The sequence below is a fragment of the Nilaparvata lugens genome, chromosome 6, assembly GCF_014356525.2.
Source record: "Nilaparvata lugens isolate BPH chromosome 6, ASM1435652v1, whole genome shotgun sequence".
NCBI classification, from domain to species: domain Eukaryota; kingdom Metazoa; phylum Arthropoda; class Insecta; order Hemiptera; family Delphacidae; genus Nilaparvata; species Nilaparvata lugens.
The window spans coordinates 5274980-5300930 of NC_052509.1; the positions used below are offsets into that span (position 1 = coordinate 5274980).

The 25951-nt window shown below is 34.5% G+C and overlaps 2 protein-coding genes across 3 annotated transcripts in view; one reads left to right on the plus strand and one right to left on the minus strand.

Annotated features, from left to right (window-relative positions):
- The window catches only part of LOC111046381 (UDP-N-acetylglucosamine--peptide N-acetylglucosaminyltransferase 110 kDa subunit), a gene marked incomplete in the record, with an annotated part of 151924 nt that overhangs the window by 58380 nt on the left and 67593 nt on the right, over positions 1-25951 (minus strand).
- On the plus strand, positions 13594-16657 carry LOC120351775 (THAP domain-containing protein 2-like). Of its 2 annotated transcripts, none has more exons than XM_039429986.1 (2): positions 13594-13998; positions 14415-16657. In XM_039429986.1, exon 2 carries the CDS (start codon positions 14889-14891, stop codon positions 16239-16241), a length of 1353 nt encoding a protein of 450 aa, XP_039285920.1. In that variant the 5' UTR covers positions 13594-13998; positions 14415-14888; the 3' UTR covers positions 16242-16657. Both variants share the same exon structure in this region, with proteins under 2 accessions (XP_039285920.1, XP_039285921.1).

The window sequence follows — 25951 nt, forward strand, 5'->3', positions numbered from 1 at the left end:
CCCAGGACCCTCTATCCTTTGGGCGTAATCCTCCCCCCCCCCCTCATACATCTTGGTTTTTTGCCCCCCTAGCAGTTTGGTGAAATGGCGCCACTGCAATCATGTAGCATCACCACCACTAAACCCACATTCAATCAATTTACTTGAAGAGCAAAGGGATAAATTTATGCACTTGAATTGATAAGAGTGAATTTGAGATACTGATAATAAAAATAGATACAGATGATAACGATCTTTAATACGATAATGGCACTTCAGAGCAAATGGCCAATTCCATTAGCAACCATACAAAATCATCAACATTTCAAGAGACCCCCCTAATCACCCCTCACCAGGCACTTACACCTTCGAGACTACTAGAGCAAGTCATTAATGCAAATTTCTTCAACTCACTCAACATTTGAATGAAAAAGAATGAATTTCATTTCACAAGAAGGGATGAAGAAAAAGAAGATGAAGAAAATTGAACAAGAGAGGAAGGATGGTGAAAGAAGGTGGTAGAGGAAAATAGTAGGAAAATAGAGAAAAATAACATGAAGGTGATAGAGGAGAAGAAAATGAAAAGAAAAGAATAGAATAGAATACAATAGAATTTTTTTTTCACTTGCTCATAACAACAAAAAAGTAACAATTTAACAACAAAGAAAAAGTATTAAAAGAAAAGAAAGAGGATGAAGATGAAGGGGGAGAAAGATCAAGGACGGGACGGAGCAAAAAAATACATTGAAGATGTTGAAGGGAGGTGGTAGAAGATGAAAAGGAAGAAACAAGGGAGAATGGGTGTAAAAAAAGAGAAGGAATATGATGAAAAAGGAGAATAGGAAGGAACAGAAGAGCAACGAGAAGTAGAAGGGGCAGATAAGACTAACTTAGTAAGAAGCAAGTTTAAAGTAGAAATGAAAGAGGAGGGAAGGAAGGATGATGATGATGAGGAGGAGAGGAGGAGTGGGAGGAGGTGCAACATGATTGGAAGGGTGAAGAGAAGAGGAAGAAGAGAAATAAGAGAATGGAAGGATAAGAAGAAGATGGAAAAGAAGATGATCATGATGATGAAGAGGAGGTGGAGTAGGAGGAACAGGAGTGGGAGGGTGAAGAGAAGAGGAAGAAGAGAAATGAGAAAATAGAAGGATAAGAAGAGGATGAAAGATGATGATGATAATGACGATGGAAAGAGGAAGAAAAAGAAGATGGATGATGATGATAATATTATTAACAAGATGATAATAATGATGGAAAGGAGGAAAAGAAGATGGAAGATGATGATGAGATGATGATGATGACGGAAGAAGAAAAAAAAATGAAAGAAGAGAAAAGTGTAAAGACGATGAGTACAGATCTGAAAAAGAGAATGAAAAGAAAGTTGAATAAATGAGATGAAGGAAAAAATGACAAGAATAAGAATAAAAGAAAGAAGAAGAAGAAGAAGAGAGAAGAAAGCATAGAAGAAGAAGAAGAAGAAGAAGAAGAAGAAGAAGAAGAAGAACGAAGAAAAAAGACGATGAAGAGAAGAAGAAGCGAATTACGAAGAAAAAAAAGACGATGAAGAAGAAGATGGAGAAGAAGAAGAAGAGGAAGAAGAAGATGGAGAAGAAGAAGACGAAGAATAAGAAGAAGAACTCGAAAGATGAATGAGAAGAAAACTATTGAAACAAGGCGAGAAGGGCGAGAAGTGTCAGCCTGCATGACAGCAATTAATAAGTTCAATAAAAAGAAAGCACGAACGACACAAAATTAATTAAAGCAGAAGCAGAAAGGTGAGAGAGAAAGAGCTAGAGAAAGAAAAGCAGTCCATTCAGTTCTTGGCAAAGATGGGAGACATTAGGCCAAGGGGTTGGCATTACTTGGGTGTGGGAAGGAATGATAAAATAAATCAAAGATAGAATAGAATAGGATAGAGGAGAGGATAATAACTTGAGGATGAAGAGAGCAAAAGTAGAAGGAGAATACTAATTAGGATAGAATTGGAATTGAAGAAGATAAACAGATAACAATGAAGACAAACTAGACAACAATGCAAACAGACAAACAGTGAAACTTAAAAGATAAACAACAACAATGAAGACAAACTAGACAACAGTGCAAACAGACAACAGACAAACAATGAAACTAACATAATGAGAATACAACTATCAGATTGGATTAGTTCATTTATGTAGATTAAAATACATGCTGGCTTTGATTACAGCATATAATAATATGAAATATTATCTTCTGCATTGCATATAGCCTATTTTCTATAAATGAATATTTAAACAAATGCAAACTAATCTATGAATAATTTGAATAATATATAAGAGCTAAATAATTTATTAAACGAGATGCTATTTTACGATGATAAAGCAATAGAAGGCGGAAGTACAAGAATATGAGAGAAGAATAAAAAAAAAAAAACGAAAATTAGAAGAATAGGAAATGAGAATGAGAAAAATAGGAGAGAATACGAGAAAATTATTCCTTAGAAAGAGAGTGACACTACAAAATAAGAAGGATAGCAAAACTATACACCCCTTCTCTTCCACTGTAGAAATAGAAATTGATGAATGGTTGTAACAAAAACGATCTTGAGGATCTATTGTTACAATTCTCTTGATCTCAACTGTTTATTTTGAAAAATAACAATAACCAGTGTCCAATAATCACAGAATATGAAATAATCACAATATAATAAAATGAATATGAATAGCCTATTTAATTAATTTAATAAATCACAGAAATCCAAGAATATGAGATGAAAATAATAATTTAAAAATTAGAAGAAGAATAAGAGAAAATGATACTTTAGAGTGGAACGACAAAATCAGAAGAAGAGCAAATGATACGAGAACATCTCTCCTCTTCCACATTAGAAATAGAAACTGATAAATGGTTGCAACAAAAACGATCTTGGGGGCCTCAACTGTTTATTTTGAAAAATAACAAGAACTAGCGTCCAGGAATCACAGGTCGAAAGAAGATCAAGTTCGAACCCGATTTAAACAGAACATTGTTTATATCAAAAAATGTTGAGGATGTCCTTGTTGTAAGTTTGCCAAATAATTAAGAGCTCAACTTAGTTATTTCGTTTTCTTCATCAAATGTATAAATAGTTATAGTTTTTTCTTTAAGTAGGAATACTATAATATGTCTCATATCTAATATTGGTTTCAGAAATACTCATTCTCATTACCCACGCACAAGCTTGAAGCTCATGTGGGCATCACCCTCAGCAAAAAAAAGAGAATGCTATCACCATAGCCAATCACCAATGTAGAGAATGCTATCACCAATGTAGAACTTAAACATCAACATAAGTCTGATAACTTTATCAGAGTTTATCAGAGATTGACAATGGTGTAATAACCGAAACCGGTCTTTCTTATTATCAATAAATCAGTGGTTTTTTGACAATTTCTTAGTCTTTTTCATTCAATATGAATAATTACCACAATATCAACTTCTCAACTACACAAAAAGATCAACATAAGTTGAGGTAGATGTAAAACAATGATGTTTTGTCTATCTAGTTTTTTAATATCAATGGAAATTTACGTAAATTCATCCACTATTTGACACATGGATCAGAAGAAAAAAAAAGTCTTTTGGACCTACTTTGAAGTACCTGAATGTACACTAACATAGAATTATGATGCCGTTTAAGTGGCGTAACGTTTCCAAACCGGGCCCCCCGCAAAAAACATTCCGGGCCCCTCTTCTAAAATCGTACACCTTTCTCCAGCCCCCTTCTCCCTTAATCCCAAGCATTAAACTCTAATGTGAACGTACATCTTTCATGAGTGAATTACATAGCTTAGTTGAAAAAATAAAACTTGTTCTCGATTGAATTCTACAATCAAGTCAAGAATTATGTTTTAAGCTACAAATATAGAATCCAACCTTTAAGGCTAGAACTAGAGTTAGTATGTAGTATCTAGTTTTAAGATTCATGAATTATTAAAATAATAAAGATAATAATTTATAAAAACCTTTGATTTAATACGTGTATATTTTCTCACATGTTTGTATTCTGATTTCTTGTTCGCGCACTTAAAGTTTTGGGTTTTAGTGGTAAGTTTAAATTTTTCAAGGTTTTAAATTAGAGTTCGATTGATAATATTATTTATTCCATTGATTTTGAAAAAAAAATGTTCAGAAGAAATAGTAGCCTACCTTTGAGTTGTCTTCTTACACAATGAATGAAACCTGTCATTTTCCACAATAAAAATTCTGCTTTTTTATCAAAAGTTACTTCCATGATTATTTAATTTTTATTTCTAAAGTATGCAATATATAATTATCATTTCGGGCCCTAACCCGGGCCCCCTAGACAGGGTAATTCTATTTTTTCAGAAAACCTATATTAGCCTACATATTATCCGGGCCCTAGCCTAGGCCCCCTATGGGCATGGCCCCCCCCCGCGCTGCGGGGGGTAGCGGGGGTGAACGTTACGCCACTGTACAGCCGTTATCAAGTCCTCGTAATGGAATAGGACATTCAAGTAAGTTTACTAATTATTAAAGAAAGTAATGCATCAAACAGAAATTAATTAATAAAAAAAGAAGAATGCTTAGAAAATGGCTGATAAAATGCTCAACAAGCTTTAATACAAGGAAATATAATTAAAATACAAATGAATAATGAAAATAGAAAACTATATATATTGCACATGAATGCTTGGTAAACAGCCAATAAAATGTTTAAATTCAACAAGCTTTAAAAGGGAGGGAAAATAATAAAAATACCAATAAATAATGAAAATAGAAAAAAATTATGTATATCACACAGGAATGCTTGGAAACATCCGATAAAATGTTCAAATTTAACGAGCTTCATAACGAGGGAAAATAATTAAAATACAAATAAATGATGAAAATAGAAAAAATTATGTATATACACAAGAATGCTTGGAGAACATTCGATAAAATGTTCACATTCAATAATCTTCATTACAGGGAAAAATAATTAAAATAGGCTACAGATAAATAATAAAAAAAATTATGTATATTACACAAGAATGCTTGGAAAACATCCTTAAATGTTCAAAATCAACGAGTTTCATTACGGAGAAGAAATTAAAATATGAAAATAGAAGAAATCACTAATGGAAATAGAAATAATGTATATTACACAAGTATCCTCGGAAAACAGCCGATAAAATGTTCAAACGAGGTTAATTACGGGAATACTCAGAAAACTACTAATAACTAGTTCAGAGTTATTCTTTGGCATGCTTCAAACGGGACAGCTATAATTGGCATAAGAAGATTAACTAGACACAACTGGAAACGCGCAACTGGTATTAACTTGTTGTGACGTTGTTTGAGAGTATGGAGGGGTGCCAAATTCCCCCCACCCCCAACCAACACCATCATGAAATTTTCGAACTTGTCATTATTTATAAATTTTGAGACGGGAAAAATCTCCTGAACCAACATTAAATTCTCGAACGTGTCTTGATTTCGAGAGAGGAAAAATCTTCTCACCCAACATTAAAATCTCCAACTTGTCTTGATGATTTATAAACGTTGAGAGGAGATTTTTTGGAAAGTACTACTCATTTGTTTCAGTGTTGTGGAGGCTCGCAGACATATTTCATTGCTGCCATCAATTTTGTGAATGGAAATGGAGATGGACCTGCTTTGTCTAATGGCCGACTCTATGGACTTGTTGAAAGATTTACGACAGCGAGGCATGTTTCCAGAAATTTATGTTTACTGTAGTCCAAAAAATGGGCTATGCTTTTTTCCGAGAGCTAAACTCACTACTCCGAGGAATTCTTACCTATGTATGATCGATATATAAGAAAGAAAAACCTTCATCATATAACACTTTCAAAGGCCCCTGAATTGAGAAAACCACAAAGTCTTCCCACATTTTTTTACCAACATTTCGGGAATCATTGAATTTCGCTTATTTCTACGTAAGGAAGAAGCAGATGTCAAGTGCTACCAAAACTTCTCCGTTAGAAATATGTTTTTTTGTGTAGTTGAGAAGTTGATATTGTGGTAGTTATTCATATTGAATGAAAAAGACTAAGAAATTGTCAAAAAACCACCGGTTTCGGTTATTACACCATTGTCAATCTCTGATAAACTAAAAACTAAAACTCTGATAAACTTTTAGTTTATTGACAATGGAATAAGTCATTAGATTGACAATGATGTAATAACCGAAACCGGTCTTTCTAAGTATCAATAAATCTGTGGTTTTTTGACAATTTCCTAGTCTTTCATTTAATTAGATATTTGTGTTGAATAGTGAACAAAAAAAAAATCTGTAAATTTGTAAATTCAAATACAGAAGCGTAGGTTTTGAGGAGTCTTATCTTCATCTACTCCGAGTTTTATCAACTTATTCCAAGTCCAAGCTCTAGATATATCTTCATCTTTACAGAGATTTCGGGTATCTAATGAAGTATTAGGGATTTGTCACGTACTTGAAAAACTTTCTCTCTTCTCTACCAGTTTTGAATGTAGGCAATCTTATTTCCTCTCCAGCCAAAGTTTAGAAAATTGATGAGATTTGTTCCCTTGCCAATAAACTTCGAAACAGCTGGCAGAATATATCAGAACTTCAGAGCAAACTAAGCCTAAATTCGATTCCAGGTCCTGTGTGGAAAAATTGAGATCGTTCCAACTGTATTAGCGATTAGCTGTAGCTGTATAAAGGTACAGAGGAAAAAATACTTCTGCATCTCTTTTTCTTTTTCCCTTCTACCATTACAGCGTAAAAAGAATGTTATTATAAGAAAAATACTATCAAAAAGTGATAACGTACCATTGTGGAGAGGAGATATTTCATCTCTTATGGATGATAACAAAACAATCCTCATCTATTGTGAAGCTGCGTTTACACCAAAGTTATAAACAAAATGTGATCCGTGGTCTCGTGGATAGAGTGCTTGCGTAGCAGCATAGAGATCCCGGATTCAAACCCTCTCAATACCAAAAGTTTTTTTAACCAGATAACTCCCGTGTTATCGGATGGGCACGTTAAACTGTCGGTCCCGGCTGAAGTATGACAGTCGTGAGGCCCATTGACGGCTTAAATTATATATTCAGGCGGTGGGACCTTCCCGCAAGGGACTCCCCACCAACAAAAGCCATACGAATTTACTTATACTTTATAAACAAAATGCTTATTTTTCCATCCTTATAGATTCTATTAGATTGAACATAACTTATCATACACATGATGAACATATTATGTGTGTGTCAAGTTCCGTTCAATCTAATAGAATCTATAAGAATTAAATTATTATCATTTTGTTAATAACTTTGGTGTAAACGCAGCTTAAGACATCTACAAAACCAACCTTAGTCACTGTACTCAAATAATCCAAATTACAAGCGGCTTGCGCCAAAATAAAGGTAAAAATCTGGTGTGGCGCACTCACACAACTTTCCTTGCCGTTATGAAAATTAATCACCTGACGCTAGTGTTCACGCGCATCTCAAGTCCACTTATAAACAAAGATCTGAGCCAGCTGGTGACAGGAAAATAACGCTGGATACATACGAGGTCTGCTATCTCTTCATAGTGAATCATTTAATAGAGTCAAAAACTACATTTCAGTAACATTTCCACCTAAAATTGAAAATAAGATCGAAATTCGAGAAAATGTGATTGCAAACTGTTAATACTACTTAAAAACTCCCATCAACCGTCTCACCAGGTGGGAGCTGAGTCAACAATGTGTTCAACAGCTATGGCAACGATGGTCAAAGGAATATTTACATCAACTTCAACAGCGAACGAAATGGCAGTCGACATCATTCAGCATCCAGCCTGGAATGGTCGTCATTTTGAAAGAGGACAATCTACCCCCTCTTCATTGGAAGCTAGCAGTAATAGAAGATATTCATCGAGGACCAGACAACTTAGTGAGAGTCGTGACAGTCAGAACTGATTCTGGACTTTACAAAAGATCAATCAATAAAATTTGTATTTTACCAACAAAAGATAATGAGAAATTAATGTAAATTGAATTTCTGGTGGGCGGTATGTTCATGCTCCAGCCGCTACCGCCGCCTACAGGCGTTTTGATGTATCATTATTTGTGCTTGTGTGCTTGCATTTATTAATAAAGTCAGTGTCAATCGAGAGCTCGAGTCGTGTGTACAGTGTTATTATTTATTTAACCTCTCCATTATTAGAGTAATTAGTTTTACAGTCCACGGTGTGAGTGATTACGACTCGCATCTTAACGTATGTTTGATTAGTGTTCATCATCACGTTAATTCATTTACATTTAGTAGTATTTAACAGTTTGCAATCACATTTTCTCGAATTTCGATCTTATTTTCAATTTTAGGTGGAAATGTTACTGAACATTTATTGTAGAGATTCTCATGCTCAATCTTTTCCACTCGAATTTTTTTGTTTAAATTGTATCTGAAGCCTGATAATTGAGAATCTAAAATCAAACTTTGCATAGATCGGGCGGAGTTCCTGAAATTTTTACAGATATGGGACTTGTGGCAGTTGATAGAGCTTATCGATGACTATTTCAAGTATAACTTTAATCAAAATCGTTGGAGCCGCGTTTTCGAGAAAATCGCAAAAAACCCTGTTTTTGACAACATTTTCGCCATCTTGAATTGTATTTGATCGAAATTGTTCGTGTCGGATCCTTATAGTGTAAGGACCTCAAGTTCCAAATCTTAAGTCATTCCGTTGATTGGGAGATGAAATATCGTGTACACAGACGCACATACACTCATACACACACACGCACATACACACACATACAGACCAATACCCAAAAACCACATTTTTGGACTCAGGGGACCTTGAAACGTATAGAAATTTAGAAATTGGGGTACCTTAATTCTTTTCGGAAAGCAATACTTTCCTTACCTATGGTAATAGGGGGCAAGGAAAGTAAAAAGTGAAAAACAGAAAATTGAGGTTTCCTGATTCCTTTTTCACATTTTCAAGGATGCAAGAATTCCCTAGTACATGATTAACCTTAGTTCAAAATCCTAAAAATTCTCCCTTATTTTAGCACACCCCACCACGTAGCCTGTTACTATGTGTTTCATATTTTCACTTGGTTCAAATGTAGTTTTTAACTGTTTTTCTCATTTTATGTGTGTTTTGGTATGCATTCTCTGTATTGATATTAGTTTGTGTTTTGGTCCTGCAGAATTATTTCTTTAATATGTGAATATTTCATATTTTAGTGATAATAATCTGAGATATGTCTTCTATGTTTAGTTTTGAAGCATATAAATTTTTAGAATAGAATACATTCTATTGATCAACAAATATATAACATATACATGGATCTCGTCACGTCGGTCAGGTACAAAGGAAAGTGATAGACATTCACATAGATGAAGTAACTCAGATAGGCTACGGTACAATATAAAACAATTTCAGATATTAAAATTCAGAATTTAAAAATCTACTTAGTGAAAATAATTAAGGACTGATCATTTTGTGAAGTGAACAACTACAACTCTTAACCTATTTCGGACTATGTGTAACCTTATCTAAATTTGGGAGAGGAATAGCACAAGGTTACCCTATTTTCCCCTCCCTATCATTTTGATTATGTAGGCACCTATTGAATGAATCAATCTGAAATTTGAAATACTGACAACTGGTTGGATTTTCGTTCATTCTTCAGTTATACTGACAGTTTTAAGTGAATCTCACAATTGAATGACTCCTGTAGTAGACAGTATTTACTGTCAATTATAGTTAATTAATCAGCTTGATTGGTAACCGCAATCAATCGATTATCCAATAAGAGAAGTCTGTTTATTGGGAGGGAAGTTGTTCAAGTGTGTTTCACTTCAGACTGTCACCATCCCTTCAATGAGAAGCCACGAACACTAATCAATGGGCCAAGTAGAGCAATTTGTGTGTCAGCTGTCAGAAGGGCGTTTACCCCCCCCCCTACCCTCTCGCAAATCACTCCAACTACCCTCCAACTTATGATTAAGTTCTCACACTTCGATAGGAACTGAATCTTAGTGCTTACTAACTTTGTAGTAAGTAGGTCCAAGATTTTCAAGTATAACCTATAAGCCCTCTATAGTATAAGTGTAAATAAGTAGTATAAGTCCTTGTATTCAATATGAGAGTTATCAATACTTTTGACAGGTACGTAAATCAGGTTCTTAGAAAGGTTGAAGAACTTTCAATGATTTCAATTAATAAGAAGTTCATTAATTTTCAAATAAGTGTTATATTTCTCAAGTATTTTATTCATTGTGATACATTCCGTGATTTATTTCAAGTATTATGTCAACCTTCAAAATTCAAAATCTTCAAATCATTATTCCTGGACCAGAAATCTTGTGACGAAGCAGTGTGTGATATCATAACCTCAACCTTTGGACAACATTAACTTTTTATCAAAATTTCTGGAGATAAATAGTACAGGCTCAGCCTAGTTTTTCCTCCAATGTCATAATTGTATTATGATTGTAGTATTTTGTACAATAAATGAATGAATGAATGAATTACGAACGAAGATTCAAATATGCACGAGTTAGATAGACTACTATAATTTAACTTGGTAGATATAATCATATCATAATAATTTTATATTATTAATTATTCTTAAAATTGGATATTACAAAAATCCTCCAATTCACTTGATTACTAATATACCATTACCCATCTTTTCATATTCTTCAATCAAACTATATCAGTTATGCGTTCAGTTCATCTTCCAAGTTGACATTAGCCAATCCTCCAATCCCAAAATCCACCTAAAAACAGCTAGTTTCCGCATTTTCCAAGTTTACACGAATCAGAGATAAACTCTGTTTTAGAACAAAACATTGAATAATTCATTTCAGAGTAAATAATGCGCCCTTTCATTAGACACTTAAACCGCGGGCTCAAAGAGTGTAAGAGCAGCTTATATCTGCTTTACGAAATACCGCCTCGTCAATTTAATCCCACTGTAGATTTGCTGGGATTTGGGCGACACTGGTTTAGTTTTGATGGAGTTTTAAGCCGCTTATTTAATCTCGCTCATAAATTGGATATTAATTTTGTCGGGACTAACTTCGTTTAAAATTCGTGTAATCCTCACGGAATATTGTCAGCACAGTTTTGTTGGATATAATGTGCATTTTTAATTTACTGTGTTGATGTGTGTCTGGTGCTACGTTGTTTCTTAAATGAAATTGTGGAACATTTGAAGCTTTATTAACTTTGCACAAATTTTCCTATAGTGAGGTCCACGTTATAATGGCAGTATCTGATTAACATTGATGCTGCTATCCTTGTCTAATTCCCTTGTATCATCTACATATCGCATCTTTGTATCGTCTTCCTATCATCTTCATATCATCTTTGTATCATTTTCTTATCATCTTCGTATCATCTTTGTATCATTTTTCTTATTATCCTATTCGTATCATCTTTGTATCATTTTCTTATTATCCAATTCGTATCATCTTTGTATAATTTTCTTAGTATCAAATTCGTATCATCTTTGTATCATTTTCATATTATCATCTTAGTATAATTTTTTCTATCATCTTCCTATAGAGAGGTCCACGTTATGATGGCAGTATATGATTTACATTGTGTTTCTATCCTTGTCTATCTCCCTTGTATCAACTGCGTATCATCTTTGTATCATCCTTGTTTCATCTCCGTATCGTCTTGTACCATCTTCGTATCATCTTTGTATCATTTTGCTATAGTGTGGTCCACGTTATAATGGCAATATTTGATTAACATTGGTGTTACTATCTTTGTCTATCATCTTTCTATCATCTTCCTATATAGTGAGGTCCACGTTGTAATGACAGTATATGATTTACATTGTGTTTCTATCCTTGTCTATCATTCGACAAAGCAAATAGCGCTATTATTTATTTTACAGACAGGTATGGAAGCAACAGGCATTATAGCCCAAAACTGTTCCCGATTTAACATCACAAAGTTCTTCATAATTATCAAGAAAAGAAGTTAATGAAAAATTGAAAATGATTAAAAATAAGAAATAAACCAATAGGAAATATTAAGAATATGAATAAAAATAAGTAGGTACTAATTCAACATTTATTCTTTTCTAGCTCTACAACGTTGCCAGATCGTTTCTATAACAATGTAGAAATTATGAAAATAATTATATAATTATAAATAATAACAGTCACAATTATGAAAATTTATTATTTAATCATCGGAAAATATTTTTTCTTGACGAATAATTAATAATTGATCGATTAATGATATAATAATAATAATTGATTATTTTTATCAAGAATGAACAGTTAATATTACATAAGATCTACTGGTATTAGCTATCTCTTATAGAAGACAGTGGCAAGGTAGATAATCGGCAACGCTGTTTTCTTATCTTTCCCCACTGCCATTATAATGTGAACCTCAATATAGTTCCTTGAAAGCAATTATGTTTTTTTTTTGAGAAAAATAGGGTTTTATCCAATAATCATACTGTAACTACTGATTTATTGACAATTGAAGAATAATATTTAAGCAATCGATGAAAAATACTTCTATTTTATTTTACAATTATATAAAAATGATTTACATGTATTTTATTCCGTCTCACTGAAGAACTAAAGCGAAATATTTGAAAGGTCTTTGACTGTATTTCTGTAGCTTGCAAAGTCTTTCGTTACAAACTTGTGAATAGAAAACGAACTCGAATCAAATGGAATCACGTTTATATTTTCAGAATTCTGAAAGCTAATGAAAAACGTAGGCTAGCCTAAGGCTGCGACTACTGAGAAACTTCAGTTTTCATTTCAGTCGGAATTTCAAATTCAATCTGAAATTCTTCACCGCTCATCTGCCATGACACTGATTCCATTTCAAACACTTTGATGTTGCAAAACGGGCTTCTATTTTCAGACTCGAAGATCAGTGTGCTCAAGGTTTCATATGTTGCTTCTATCCTCCTTCCTCTTCTTCTTCTTCTTCTTCTTCTTCTTCTTCTTCTTCTTCTTCATCTTCTTTCTTTCTTCTTCTTCTTCTTCTTCTTCTTCTTCTTTATTCCGTTCATCAGCATCGGTTTTGAACCACCGATCTATTTCTATGGTCAATTCGTATTTTCAGTCTCTTCCAGTTGGTTTTGGCACGCGGACAGAAATAAAACTATTCGTCTTTCCCATTGAACATCTGGCCAAACCCATCGAAATTGCAATAGAAACCAACTGTTTAAGAGAAATTCTGATGAAGTGCAGGCGTTTCTTGACTGTTTCTTGACTGTTATTTGTGGTATGTTTGTAGTAATTTATGCTTGTAATAATTTTGGGAGTCTGACTAAAATTCCACTCGGACCAATAGTCTATGTGGAAAAATATATATTTCCTGAAATAAATCTATTTTTAAATGGTAATTATGTTATATATATTGGCTACAATTCTTGTTAATAACGTATAGTCACCTCCTTTGAAGGAAATATTGTGGTAGAAATCTACAACCTAACAAGAGGTTAACACAAGTCTTAAGGTGCGTACAGATATACGCACCGCGAACATGAGCAATTCACTTTTAATCAGCTGACTATATCTGTATTTTTACAGAAACGGTACAAGATATAGATATAAAAAGCTCGGCATCAGCTGATTAAAAGTGAATTGATCATGTTCGCGGCGCATATATCTGTACCAATACCTACTACTACATCAGGCCCTACAACTGGAGCTCCAATGAACTATGACGTCATTACATGTAGATCACTGATCTACTGGCGGTAGGCAAGCGAAATAAGAGCGCTGATACTTGTTATTACATCTGATACGGTAACCATCGAAATTTGTATTACGAATTCTATTTTCACGGTCTATTATTTCAATAAATATAGTTTGTTTATCATAAATCTAATATTTGTCTGTGGAAAGTAATGGTGAATGGAGTTTTAAATCATGGGATTCTGTTGTTGTGTACCCAACTGTCGCGGGAATTATCAGAAGACTTCAAAAGTTTCTGTATTTTCTTTTCCGAAAGATGAAACTTTGAAAAGAAAATGGATACAAGCGATAAGAAGGAAGAACTTTAATCCTACAAAATCTTCAAAGGTAAGTTATCATATTTTAATTTTAATTGCCTCAAGTTTTCCTGCAAAGGCTGCAAAACAGACATTCATTAATAAGCATAGCTACTTTGAAAAAATCAAAATTCATCATAAGTTTATCATAACAGACAAGCGTGTTTTTATTTTTTTGGAAATTTTTTTTCCGAAAATCTTCAATATGTCTGCATTTTATGCAGAATTACTTAGTTTCTCAACTAATTATGTTTATTCAGTTATTATTTGAAAAATGTTTATCAGTTAAAATATCTATTTTTGTAAGAATATTAAAGTAAGCTAGATGTGTTGAGAAATTTTTCATCCTAATTCATAAATTTGTTGATCAGTGGAGAGCAGGGATGAGAGGAGAGAAATGGAGGACCTTTTCTTGACAGGTTTAATAAAGTTGCACCTTTGTTTCAGGTATGTGAAAAGCACTTTGATGATAGGGATATCATCAAAGTAGTAAGAGCATACAACGAGCATGGAGAAAATCTGGAAGCCAAACTCAATAGAGTCAAGTTGAAAGAAGGTGCAATTCCCAGATTCTTTCCCAATTGCCCAAAACATTGGTCAACTAAATATTCTTCAAGAGAAAGTGCTGAAGAGAGAAGAGAGCGTCAAGAAAACTATCAGTTGAATCAAGCAATTCAGAAAAGTTTGCAATCAAAGAAGAAATACGATGATGAATTCAAATTTAAAAGTTTTATTGAATTATCAAATTTAGTGGATTCAGTGAGAGTTGAAGTACCAAGTGAATGGAGTGTCGTAAAAAAACCAGACAGTGTTCTCTTCTTGATTGTTAAAGCTGTGCCTGTGCCTAACATTGTACTTTCAGCTATGGTGAATTCAAATTTATAGTTTTCGTTATTTGTGGGGCAAGTCGAATTAAAAGCAATGAACAATGTAAACTATCCGCGTGATGTAAATGACATCAACGATTTGATTGAAACATTGCATTCATTTACCAAATTCATTCAAAGCTCTAATGGGAGGCCAAATAAAAGTGATTTATTCAGCACAATTGATGGGTGTCTGAGCCAAATTGAGGAATTGGAATTTGCCTCCAACTCGGAAAAATTGAAGTTTATTAAGGAACAATTAAATCTTTTAGATACAAATAAGTTTTCCAACCGTTACTCAACAGAGTTCACCGTTTTATGCAGTATTTTCCATAGCATTTCATTTCATGCTTACAGATACTTGAGAAGTTCGGGCATAATCACATTACCTCATCCGAATACACTTCACAATCTATGCTTGGTTCACAATTCAAATCCAAGTATAGAGCTAACGGATAAAAACTTTCTCAGTTTTGCAAAGCGCAAATTCAATCTATTGAATAAGAATGATCTGACTGTTTCATTAATGATTGATGAAATTCATATCAAGCCGTATCTTGACTACACTGGAGGAGGAATTTTGGGCCATGCTTACTATAGTCAAGACATGGCAAGTTCAGCACATGTCTTTATGATTCAGAGCCTATGTTCTTCTTTCAGAGAAGTGATTTTTATTCTACCAGTGAGAACTATCAAATCAGAAACATTATTTTATCACATAAAAAAAGTTACTGTTGGCCTACAAGAAATAGGTTTCAATGTAATATGTGTAATAAGTGACAACAATGCAATCAATCGCAAAGCTATGTCATTATTCAGTAATCCTCCTAATTTGAGTATTGTGTATCCACATCCTAGTGACAATAGGAAGCCACTTTTCTATTTATTTGACACTGTGCATATTTTGAAATGCATAAGAAACAACTGGATCAATCAAAAGGATACTGAACAAACAATCAAATATCCAGAAATAGAAAGTAATGAGGACACAGTAAATTTAGTTAGTGCTTCATTTGGTTGTTTGAAAAAAGTTTATGATATTGAGAACAAATCAGCAAATGTCATAAAATTTGCACACACATTGTCAATGAAGACACTTTCACCCACGAACTTTGAAAGGCAGTGTGTAAAATTTGTTCTTAATGTTTTCAATGAGCATGTGGTTGAAGGGTTGTTGGCCATTGGAAGATTACATTCAATTGAGCACTGTGATTCAACAGCAGACTTCATCAAGTTCATTTCGAAGTGGTGGAGAATTGTGAATGTTAAAACTATGTTCAAAGACATACGTTTCGCAGATAACTTACAAATGCCTCTTGCTCCTCATCAAGAAAACTTCAAGTTTCTGGAAAAGTTTCTAGATTGGCTTGACGTTTGGAAGCAAAAAATCTTCAAAAAAACAAATTGACAAAAGAGACACATGAAGCATTAAGTCACACCACTCACGCTCTTCTAGAATTGACAAATTATTGCATCAATGAGCTTAATTTCAATTATATTCTTCCTGGAAAAATTCAAACAGATGCACTAGAAGCACGATTTGGAAAGTATAGAACAATGGCAGGATCACAATACCTGATCTCATTACGTCAGGTATTTGAGGTGGAATCAAAAATTCGACTGCAAAATCTACTTCCACTAACATTGAAATCCAGCAAATTTGGCAATATTCAAGTTGAATTGAGTGAAGAGGTATTGAATAGTACAAATGATCCTTTAGATCAATCAGTGAGTGGATCAATTCCAAAAAGTTTTGAAGACCTTGTCTTTGAAGAAGAGGACTTTGCAAATATTGAAGACAATGTTCCAGTACTCACGTATTTAGCTGGCTATTGTGAAAGAGCAGTGTAAATAAAGTGTGAAAGAACAGTGTAAATAGTGTGTAAAATAACAGTGTAATTGGAGTGTAGAAGATCAGTGTAAATAAAGTGTGAAAGAACAGTGTAAATAGTGTGTAAAATAACAGTGTAATTGGAGTGTAGAAGATCAGTGTAAATAAAGTGTGAAAGAACAGTGTAAATAGTGTGTGGAATAACAGTGTGATAAGAGTGTGAAAGAGCAGTGTAAATAAAGTGTGAAAGAACAGTGTAAATAATGTGTGGAATAACAGTGTGATAAGAGTGTGAAAGAGCAGTGTAAATAAAGTGTGAAAGAACAGTGTAAATAATGTGTGGAATAACAGTGTGATAAGAGTGTGAAAGAGCAGTGTAAATAAAGTGTGAAAGAACAGTGTAAATAGTGTGTAAAATAACAGTGTAATTGGAGTGTAGAAAATCAGTGTAAATAAAGTGCGAAAGAACTGTTAAACTAATGAATTGAAAAGTAAATGAAAGTTTTAGAACTGTCCATAACATCATAAGATGGAAAGGTTTTACCTAACTAGAAAACATTCTAATAATAGGTTTTTTTGTAACCACAGATTTATTGTCATCCAGGTCTTTAGGAGCCTCTTTTCTGAAAATTAGTTACCTCTGATTTGGTTTACCTTTGCATTATCTCTCCTTTGATTCTGATACAGGATGTTATTAGGTATATTATTTGGTTGTTATTAGGCTGTTATTTGGTTGAGATGAATTCATCAATATCTCTATCACTGAATCAAATATGTCTATTAAGCTGAAAGTATGAGGAAATTATAGCATTAGTCGAATAAAGTGTTTTTATTTTAATAAAATTTCTATTTAATTTGTAGTTTAAATATTATTTCACCCGATAAAAACCGATATAGCAACAAAAGTTGGAGAGCATACAATGATGAGCTAGTATAAACTACTATGATTCTAGGAAGAATCAATCTACATGCTATGACGTCATTAATTAGTTGTGGGGCCTGATGTAGTAGTAGGTATTGTCTGTACGCACCTTTATATATCAATCATAATCACGCTTGAGGCATTTGCTACCACTAGTAATCCCATCCACAAATCCTACATCGTTGTTACAGATCCCAGATTCCACAACTTGAAACTTCACTAATCCCTATCGCTAAGATAATAAGCGAGTTACTAAGATAACCGAGTTGGATAGGCGGCCTAAGGCAATGCTTGCCTTCCATAGATTTCAATCAATAAGATGCCGGCTTGGCCAAATATTCTCACGCAGGGATAAGCCTTGCTGCTGTGCTGGCATGGTTATGTTATAGCACCCGAGGGAACAAACAAACTTGCGAATCCCCGACGTCTAAGACAGGGGTCGTGCTACTGATGCTGGGGAGATGAAGGGTAAGGAGGGGGTGGTGAAGAAGAAGAAGGAGGTGGAGAAGAAGAATAGGAAGGAGGAGGAGGTGGAGAAGGAGTAGGAAGATGAGGAGAAGGAGAAGAAGTAGAAGAAGAAGCAAGAAGAAGAAGCAAGAAGAAGAAGAAAAAGGAAAAGGAGGATGAGGATGGTGAAGAGGGGGAGAAGGAGGAGAAGAAGAAGAAAAAGTAGAAGGAAAAAAAAGAAGAAGAAAAAGAAAAAAGAAGAAGTTGGAGGAGATGGAGGAGGAGGAGGAGGAGGTGGTGGAGGAGGAGAGAAAAAAGGATGAGGATAAGAAGCAGAAGAAGGAGGAGAAGGAGAAGGAGGAGGAGTGGGGGAAGGAATAATAGGAGGAAGTAGAAGAAGAAAAACAGGAAGATGAGGAAGTAAGATAAAGAGGAAAATATAAAGTATGACAGAAAGCCGAATTTCGCTGATGAATTCGAAAACTTTGAAGTATGGAGACATGCATGGAGCATGCGGATAAGGAAGAGGACAGAAAAAATGAAAACGTAGAGGAGAATGGAAAAAAGTATGAATGAGACGAATAAGACAACGAGGAAGAAGAGCTAGAAAATAAATAAAATTCATTTTGACCAAGCAGGTTGATACCGTTAATATCGATGGTAATGTAGATGATTAGCAAATAGCAATGCGAAATTAATGAACGAAGCCTATAGGAGACTGGAATGAGATAACGTGTCATGAGAAAATTGAGTATGAATAAGTTCCCTAGATGGAGTAATTCTTCATATTTACGAAACGTCGTTGAAATAAAATTAGCTGAAGAATATTTGAATGAAGAAGTACAAAAAATCATTATCGATATCATAATCATAGAGTAGGCATACAGTGGAACAGATAGACTACATCTCATAAATAACTCAAAAATCTGGTGTGGCGCACTCACACAACTTTCCTTGCCGTTATAAAAATTATTGATCAACTGACGCTAGTGTTCCCGCGCATATAAAATCTACTATTCTAAGATCTGAGACATCTGGTGACAGGACAATAGCGCTCCAGACACACGGAGTCTGCTATCTATACATAGTGAATGATTTAATAGAATCAACAGTTGCCAACAGTTTGCAATTAAATAATCTTGATTTCTCGCATTTCGAGCTTATTTTCAATTTTAGGTGAAAATGTTACTGAACATCAATATTCATGCTGAATCTTTTCCACTAAAATGTTTTTGTTTAAATTGTATCTGAAGCCTGATAATTGAGAATCTAAAATCAAACTTTGCATAGATGGGGCGGTGCTCCTGAAATTTTTACAGATATGGTACTTGTGGCAGTCAATAGAGCTTATCAATGACTTTTTCAAGTATGAATTTGATTAAAATCGTTGGAGCCGTTTTCGAGAAAATCGCGAAAAACCCTGTTTTTTAAAACATTTTCGCCATTTTAGCCGCCATCTTGAATTGAATTTGATCGAAATTGTTCGTGTCGGATCCTTATAGTGTAAGGACCTCAAGTTCCAAATTTCAAGTCATTCCGTTAATTGGGAGATGAGATATCGTGTACACAGACGCACATACACTCATACACACACACATACAGACCAATACCCAAAAACCACTTTTTTGGACTCAGGGGACCTTGAAACGTATAGAAATTTAGAAATTGGGGTACCTTAATTTTTTTCGGAAAGCAATACTTCCCTTACCTATGGTAATAGGGCAAGGAAAGTAAAAAATGAACTACTACGAGGTCTGTACTAAATCGAGGTGTATTACATTCAAAGTTGAAAGCTGTATGAACGTTTTGACGGCAGAATATATTACTATAACGGGGTGTATTATATCAACAATATTAGGGCACCGAGTTTCACTCATTTATTGATAAACAGAACAGAATTCTTTAAAATGATTGGGGAAGGACTAACGGGCACAGCCCAAAGCTGTTTCTTCCCCGAATTTTGATTTATACACTATAAATAGTTCAAAAAGTAGATTATTTTCCATACACTTGAATTCAGGTCCAATTTTCAGTTGAAACACTTGAAAACAGAAAAGTTCTAATTTAGATTGTTTACAAACCAAATTGAATAACAAAATCACTTAAAACTGTAAAATAATGATTAACTTTGAAAATTATGTTATACTATAATTATTTAGAATGATATTATCATGTCATGTCAACAAATCAGATTATTTTGATCAAGTCGATTAAAATTTCTAGATTAATATTATTTCTCGTGAAATAATCTGATAGATTGCAAATAGTTGAACAGCTGAACATAATTCTGTCTCTCTCCCACTCAGGCACGCACGCATCTTCTGTTATCGACAGACGACGCAATTATCATCTGTTTTTTCAAGGATGAATAATATTATTAACCTTTTCATGTCCTTTAGGAGTGAGACCTAGTGCAAATCGAATTTTAATATTATAAACCTACTATGTTCGTGAAAATCGTTAGAGCCGTTTTCGAGATCCGTTGGACATAAAGAAATAACAAGATATGAAAATAACCAGATAAATATAAAAATATATACAGAAATTGCTCGCTTAATATAATAGGATTCCTCTGTGGTTGGAAAATTCAGTAGACAGAAAAACCAATAAAGTAGCACAAGAGAAAACATGAAATCATTAAAATACACGAAGTGAAATGATATTATGTAATCAGTTTCAACTAAGCATGAAATAACGCTATTGCTCTGATCTCAAAGTAATTCTTTGAATGAGATACGGATTCAGGAGTATCTTATTCGTGGAATTGGATACGGAAAAACAGAAAACATAGAAAAGGGATCATGAAATCTTCTGAAAGTGATTGAGAGAAGGGAATGAGTCGAGCTGAGATGATCTGAGATCATGTTTTATTTACGAGGAAACAGCTGTTGTTTTGAAAGTCTCGATTTCAGCTTGTTGAGAAAGACAATGTATGCTTTTCTTGTCCTACAAACAATCCCCTCAAACTAGTATACTTCCAAAAAGGATTGTTATCACAAGGAAATCAAACTGCAATTCATTTTTACTAAAACTAGTAGTTCTGTGAACAGTAGATCTCGCGCATTTATAACGACGTCCCAAACCATAAGCACATCCACACTGATACACTAACTATTTATTTGTTCAGATCATGCTTACACAAGATTTAATTATCATATAACGCTTTCCGGAATTTAGCGCGAGAAAACCAGAAGACATCTAGGCGCCCAGACGAGCTGTTATAAGTTCTTTGCATCCTATTTAATAGTGCATAAAAATTGCATTCAATGAGGCATGCAATTTATAGTCTACACAGCTGCTAATTTTTTACCACGTTACATTGAGATATTGAATTGCATGCGTCATGGCATGCAATTTATAGTCTGATTTTCACTCTAATATTGACGTATGAAGGAGGCTCCTTTTTCCTTTTATATTATCCTTGAAATGCAAAATTTCCAAAAACCTTGTATATACGTCGACGCGCAATTTAAAAAGGAACAAATATCATAATCTATTACCGCGTTTCGCCGTAAATGCGCAATATATAAACATTTAAACATTAAGAGAAATGCCAAACCGTCGACTTGAATCTTAGACCTCACTTCGCTCGGTCAACAAACACGTAACAATAAAATACAGAACAGAAGCATCCAAATACAAATAAATAGTAACAATTAGCTGCACTCAAAGTAGAAAGCAATTGAGAAAACGTTCTGAACTACTCATCCAACAAATGAGTGCAATTGAGAACAATGGGAGTTTTCCTGAATTTCCACAACAAAAGCAGCCGGAAAATAGTCGTCGAAAATTCTCAAAGGCGGATAGGAAACAGATAGATTCTCGCTTACTTTCCACTCTCAATGAATGACAAAATAAAACAAAGCTTTCTCCTCCTTCTTCTCATCCTCATCTTCCCTCTCCTTCTTTTCCCCCTCCTCCTCCTTCTTCTTCTTCTTCTTCTTCTTCTTCTTCTTCTTCTTCTTCGTCGTCGTCGTCGTCTTCCTAATTTTCTTCTTCTTCTTCTTCTTCGTCATCGTCTTCATCTTTTTCTTTTTCATCATAATCTTCTTCTTCTTCGTCATCGTCTTCATCTTTTTCATCATAATCTTCTTCTTCTTCTTCTTCTTCTTTTTCTTCTTCTTCTTTTTCTTCTTCTTCTTCTTCTTCTTCTTCTTCTTCTCTTCTTCTTCTTCTTCTTCTTCTTCTTCTTCTTCTTCTCTTCTTCTTCTTCTTCTTCTTCTTCTCTCTCGAGTTGGCAGCTATGCGAATATCTTTCTTTCCCGACTAGGATAGCTTCCGGTCTGTCACATACAGTACAAAGAATGTCAGTAATCTTGAAAACACTCAGATGTTGTATTGTGCAGAAGACGGTATTTTCATTTGAAATAAATGGAGATGATCGTTTATCTATTGAAATAGCAATGTACAAGAGAAAGGGTATTTTTCATAGTATTTTCCTGGTCACCAGCATAATTTATTGATGCTCATCATTTTCACCATTCGTTTCCAGTTTCTTATTTTCCACATCCTCTTCATCATTTTCTTCTTTTACTCCTTCTCCTTATTCGTCTAATATGTCTACTTCTTAATATATAATTATTATTCAACGAAAATCCTAAATAAATGCTGCAAATCACCCCGAAGACTTCTGCTACTGCAGACATTGACATCAGGGTTAACAGCTAGATGGAAATTCGATGAGAACTACTATCCAAAAATTAGTTTGCCAGCCCGGGAATCGAACCCGGTACCTCCCAATTGCTAGTAGGAATGCTTACCCCTACACCAAACTGACAATCTCTGGATAGCAGCGCTCATTTTATACGAAGCCATAGTGGCCAACCAGGTACAAGCAGGTATTAGAAGTCTTCGGGGTGATTTGCAGCATTTATTAAGGATTTTCGTTAAATAATAATTATATATTAATTAACATTTGAATAAATGTACTTCTTAATATTTTCTTCTTCTTCGTGTTCCACCTCTTCTCGTTTACCCATCAATTACTGAAATAACGTTTATTAATTTTTAATTGGAATTGATCTGATAAAACAGGTAGACACCTCCCTCCTAATCATTGATATTGACCACTTTTTCTTCTCCTTCTTTATTATCTTCTTCGTCTTCTTCTTCTTCTTCTTCCTCTTATTCTCGATGTTATCTTGTCTTGTGTTCTTCTCTTATTTCTCATAATTTTATTCATTCTTTCACCATGGTCACTATTATTTGCCGCTTATTAATATTTTAGTGCCATAGATCTAATACAATATTGATCTAGGTACTCCTCCTTATTAATAATTTTCAGTTCTCTCATTTCTCAGCCTTCTCTACTTAATCACAACTTTCTTCCTTCTCTTCTTCAACTAGGGTTCTATTACTTGTCTTTCTTTCTCTACGCTCGTTCTCATTCTACTTTCTTCTTGTCTACTTATTTCTTATGACTTTTGTAGGTAGTTTCCATACTCTTTCATGTTTATGCCTTTCCAGCTTTTCATTCTCTTTTCAAGGTTGTTTTCCTTTCATTCATCTCGCCGATTCTTTATTGTTCTTCCTCTTCCAATTTTTGCTATTTTCACATTCTCAAATTAGTTTGTAATCTTTTCTATATTCTTTTCACTTGCTCCCTCTATTTCATGGTTCTCTTTCTCATTCTTTCGTCCATCTCTATGCTTTTCACTTCAAGTTAGTATCAGTTTCTTTTCCATACTCCTCACATCTTTGGTAGAGAGTTAGTGGGGAGGATATTTTTAATATTCTTTCCGAAGAATGGACATTGATATGTCCAAAGCTCCGCCAATTTATGTAGATGCATAACAATATCATCTTTAGTTATTACAAATTGCTTTTTTCGTATCATATACAGTTGAATAATTATTTTCTTAGTCTATATTATGTAAATTCATCTATGATTTTGCTGTATTGTAAGCTATTTTATATAATTGTATAGGCCAGTATATATTGTAATCTACACAAATAAAATAATCAATCAATCATTTCCTCCCTGCTTATCTGGTTTTCTTTCTCTTTCTACAATCTTCTTCAAACTCCTCTCTTTTCATTCTTCTCATCCTTCCTTTCTCCACTCTCCTTCTAACTCCTACTCTCTCCTCTTTTCATTCTCCCTCTCTGCAATATTCTTCTCACTCCTCCTCACTGGTTCCCCATCCTCCTCACTTTCTCTCACCAGTTCCATTCTTCCATTCTCCTCTTCTTCCCTGTATCTATTCTTCCTCTCTCCACTCTTCTCTCTCTGCTTCCCTCATCCTCCTCTCCTCACTCCCTGCTTTTCTTCTCACTGCTCCTCTCTAGATCCCCATCATACCCTCCACACCCCTCTCACTTCCTCCCCATCACCTCCTCTAATGTTTGTGACATCAAGTAGGATCCAAACAAACAACGATCACGAGTAAACTCCGCCATAAAACCGCCACAAAAACACAGTACGCTACGAGCCGAGGTCATCCACACAGCAATAATAAATAATCTAATGACGACTGCGCAGTAGAATGCTCATAGATGGCTACTGCGCATGCGCTACAAGGCACTAGTTGCGGCTATTTTATCGCCAGCGTCCGCAGAGCGGGTTGCAAAAATCGAGAGGAGGGTGCATCCCATTCATGGATCCCAAACAACTAGTGACTGGGTCCCAAACATTCTCACACTTCCCTTGGCTCCCGGACATGTTTGACATCCCTTCCCTAGAATTCTCACACTTCTTTCGGCTCCCGAACATTTTTGACATCCCCTCCCTAAAGTCCTCACACTATTCTTGGCTCCTGAACATTTACACTCAAACCTTCAACATCAACTGTTGGCTCCTGAAAACATTCTCACACCTACATTGGCGGCTGCCAAACACCATAGAGAAAGAGAATCTTTTCTGTATGCAAAGATTCTCACATTGGCTCCCAAAATTGTTTCACTAACATTGGTTTCTCCCAAAAACTCTCTCAGTAACTCTCTCAAAAAATGGGCGAATAAAATAAAACGTAGGATTTAGTAGAGGCTATAGAGTCTAGCAACTAGTGCTATAGTCTATAGGGGCTAGTCGCTTCTGATAAGTATAGAATCTAATAGAATCTATAGGGGCGGGCAACTGTTGATATACTGTGGAATCTAATGGGGCTAGCAACTAGTGATAAGTACAGAATTTATAGAGGTTAGCAACCAAGTGATAAGTTACTATCTATCCACTAAGTAATCTATCCACATCCGGCCCGCGGATAGATTTTGTCCGGCCCGCCGAGAGTTATTGCTATAGATTTTTAAAAAATATATCTTTATACACATTTTTGACAACAACTGTGAGTTCAGTACTTTTCTCTTACTAGCCACTCCATTTCTTAATAAGTGTAAAATTAGCTGTAAAGAAGCAGCGATCAACCATTGCGAGATATTAGCAAAAGGTCTGCACGGACTGTACATGTCTCTCCCAGAAAAAGACTCTAAAAACATAACAACATATCTTCCTTGTCAGATGAACATTTTAAACCAATTTTAATGATCGGAACCACAAAGTTTGATCTTAAATTGGCGGAAATTTCAAGTGGAAAAGAAATGCAATCTTCTCGCTAAAAATAGGCTAAGTATTCTCTTTTAGCTTGTTAACTTCCTGTGAATTCGTGTATTGTCAAGTTGTCTTATTACTATAAAAGAGTTATTATCATTTTGTTTAACTTGCTAAATTCATGCATTTTCAAGTTTTCTTATGACCTTTTTACACTCAATAAATTGGACTTTGTATTGAAATGAAATGAATTGGTTTGTTTCTTCCTGTGTTTTAATTAAACCTACTTTAAACTCCTCATATTATTTTAATGAAAATATAATAATTTTACACCCCCCAAATCCCCCGTCGTGTGTGTCCCTACAAGTCAAAATCCACGTACATCCTTGTTATTGGCCCTCTCAGCCTCCCAAGAATTAACAATGTGGCCCT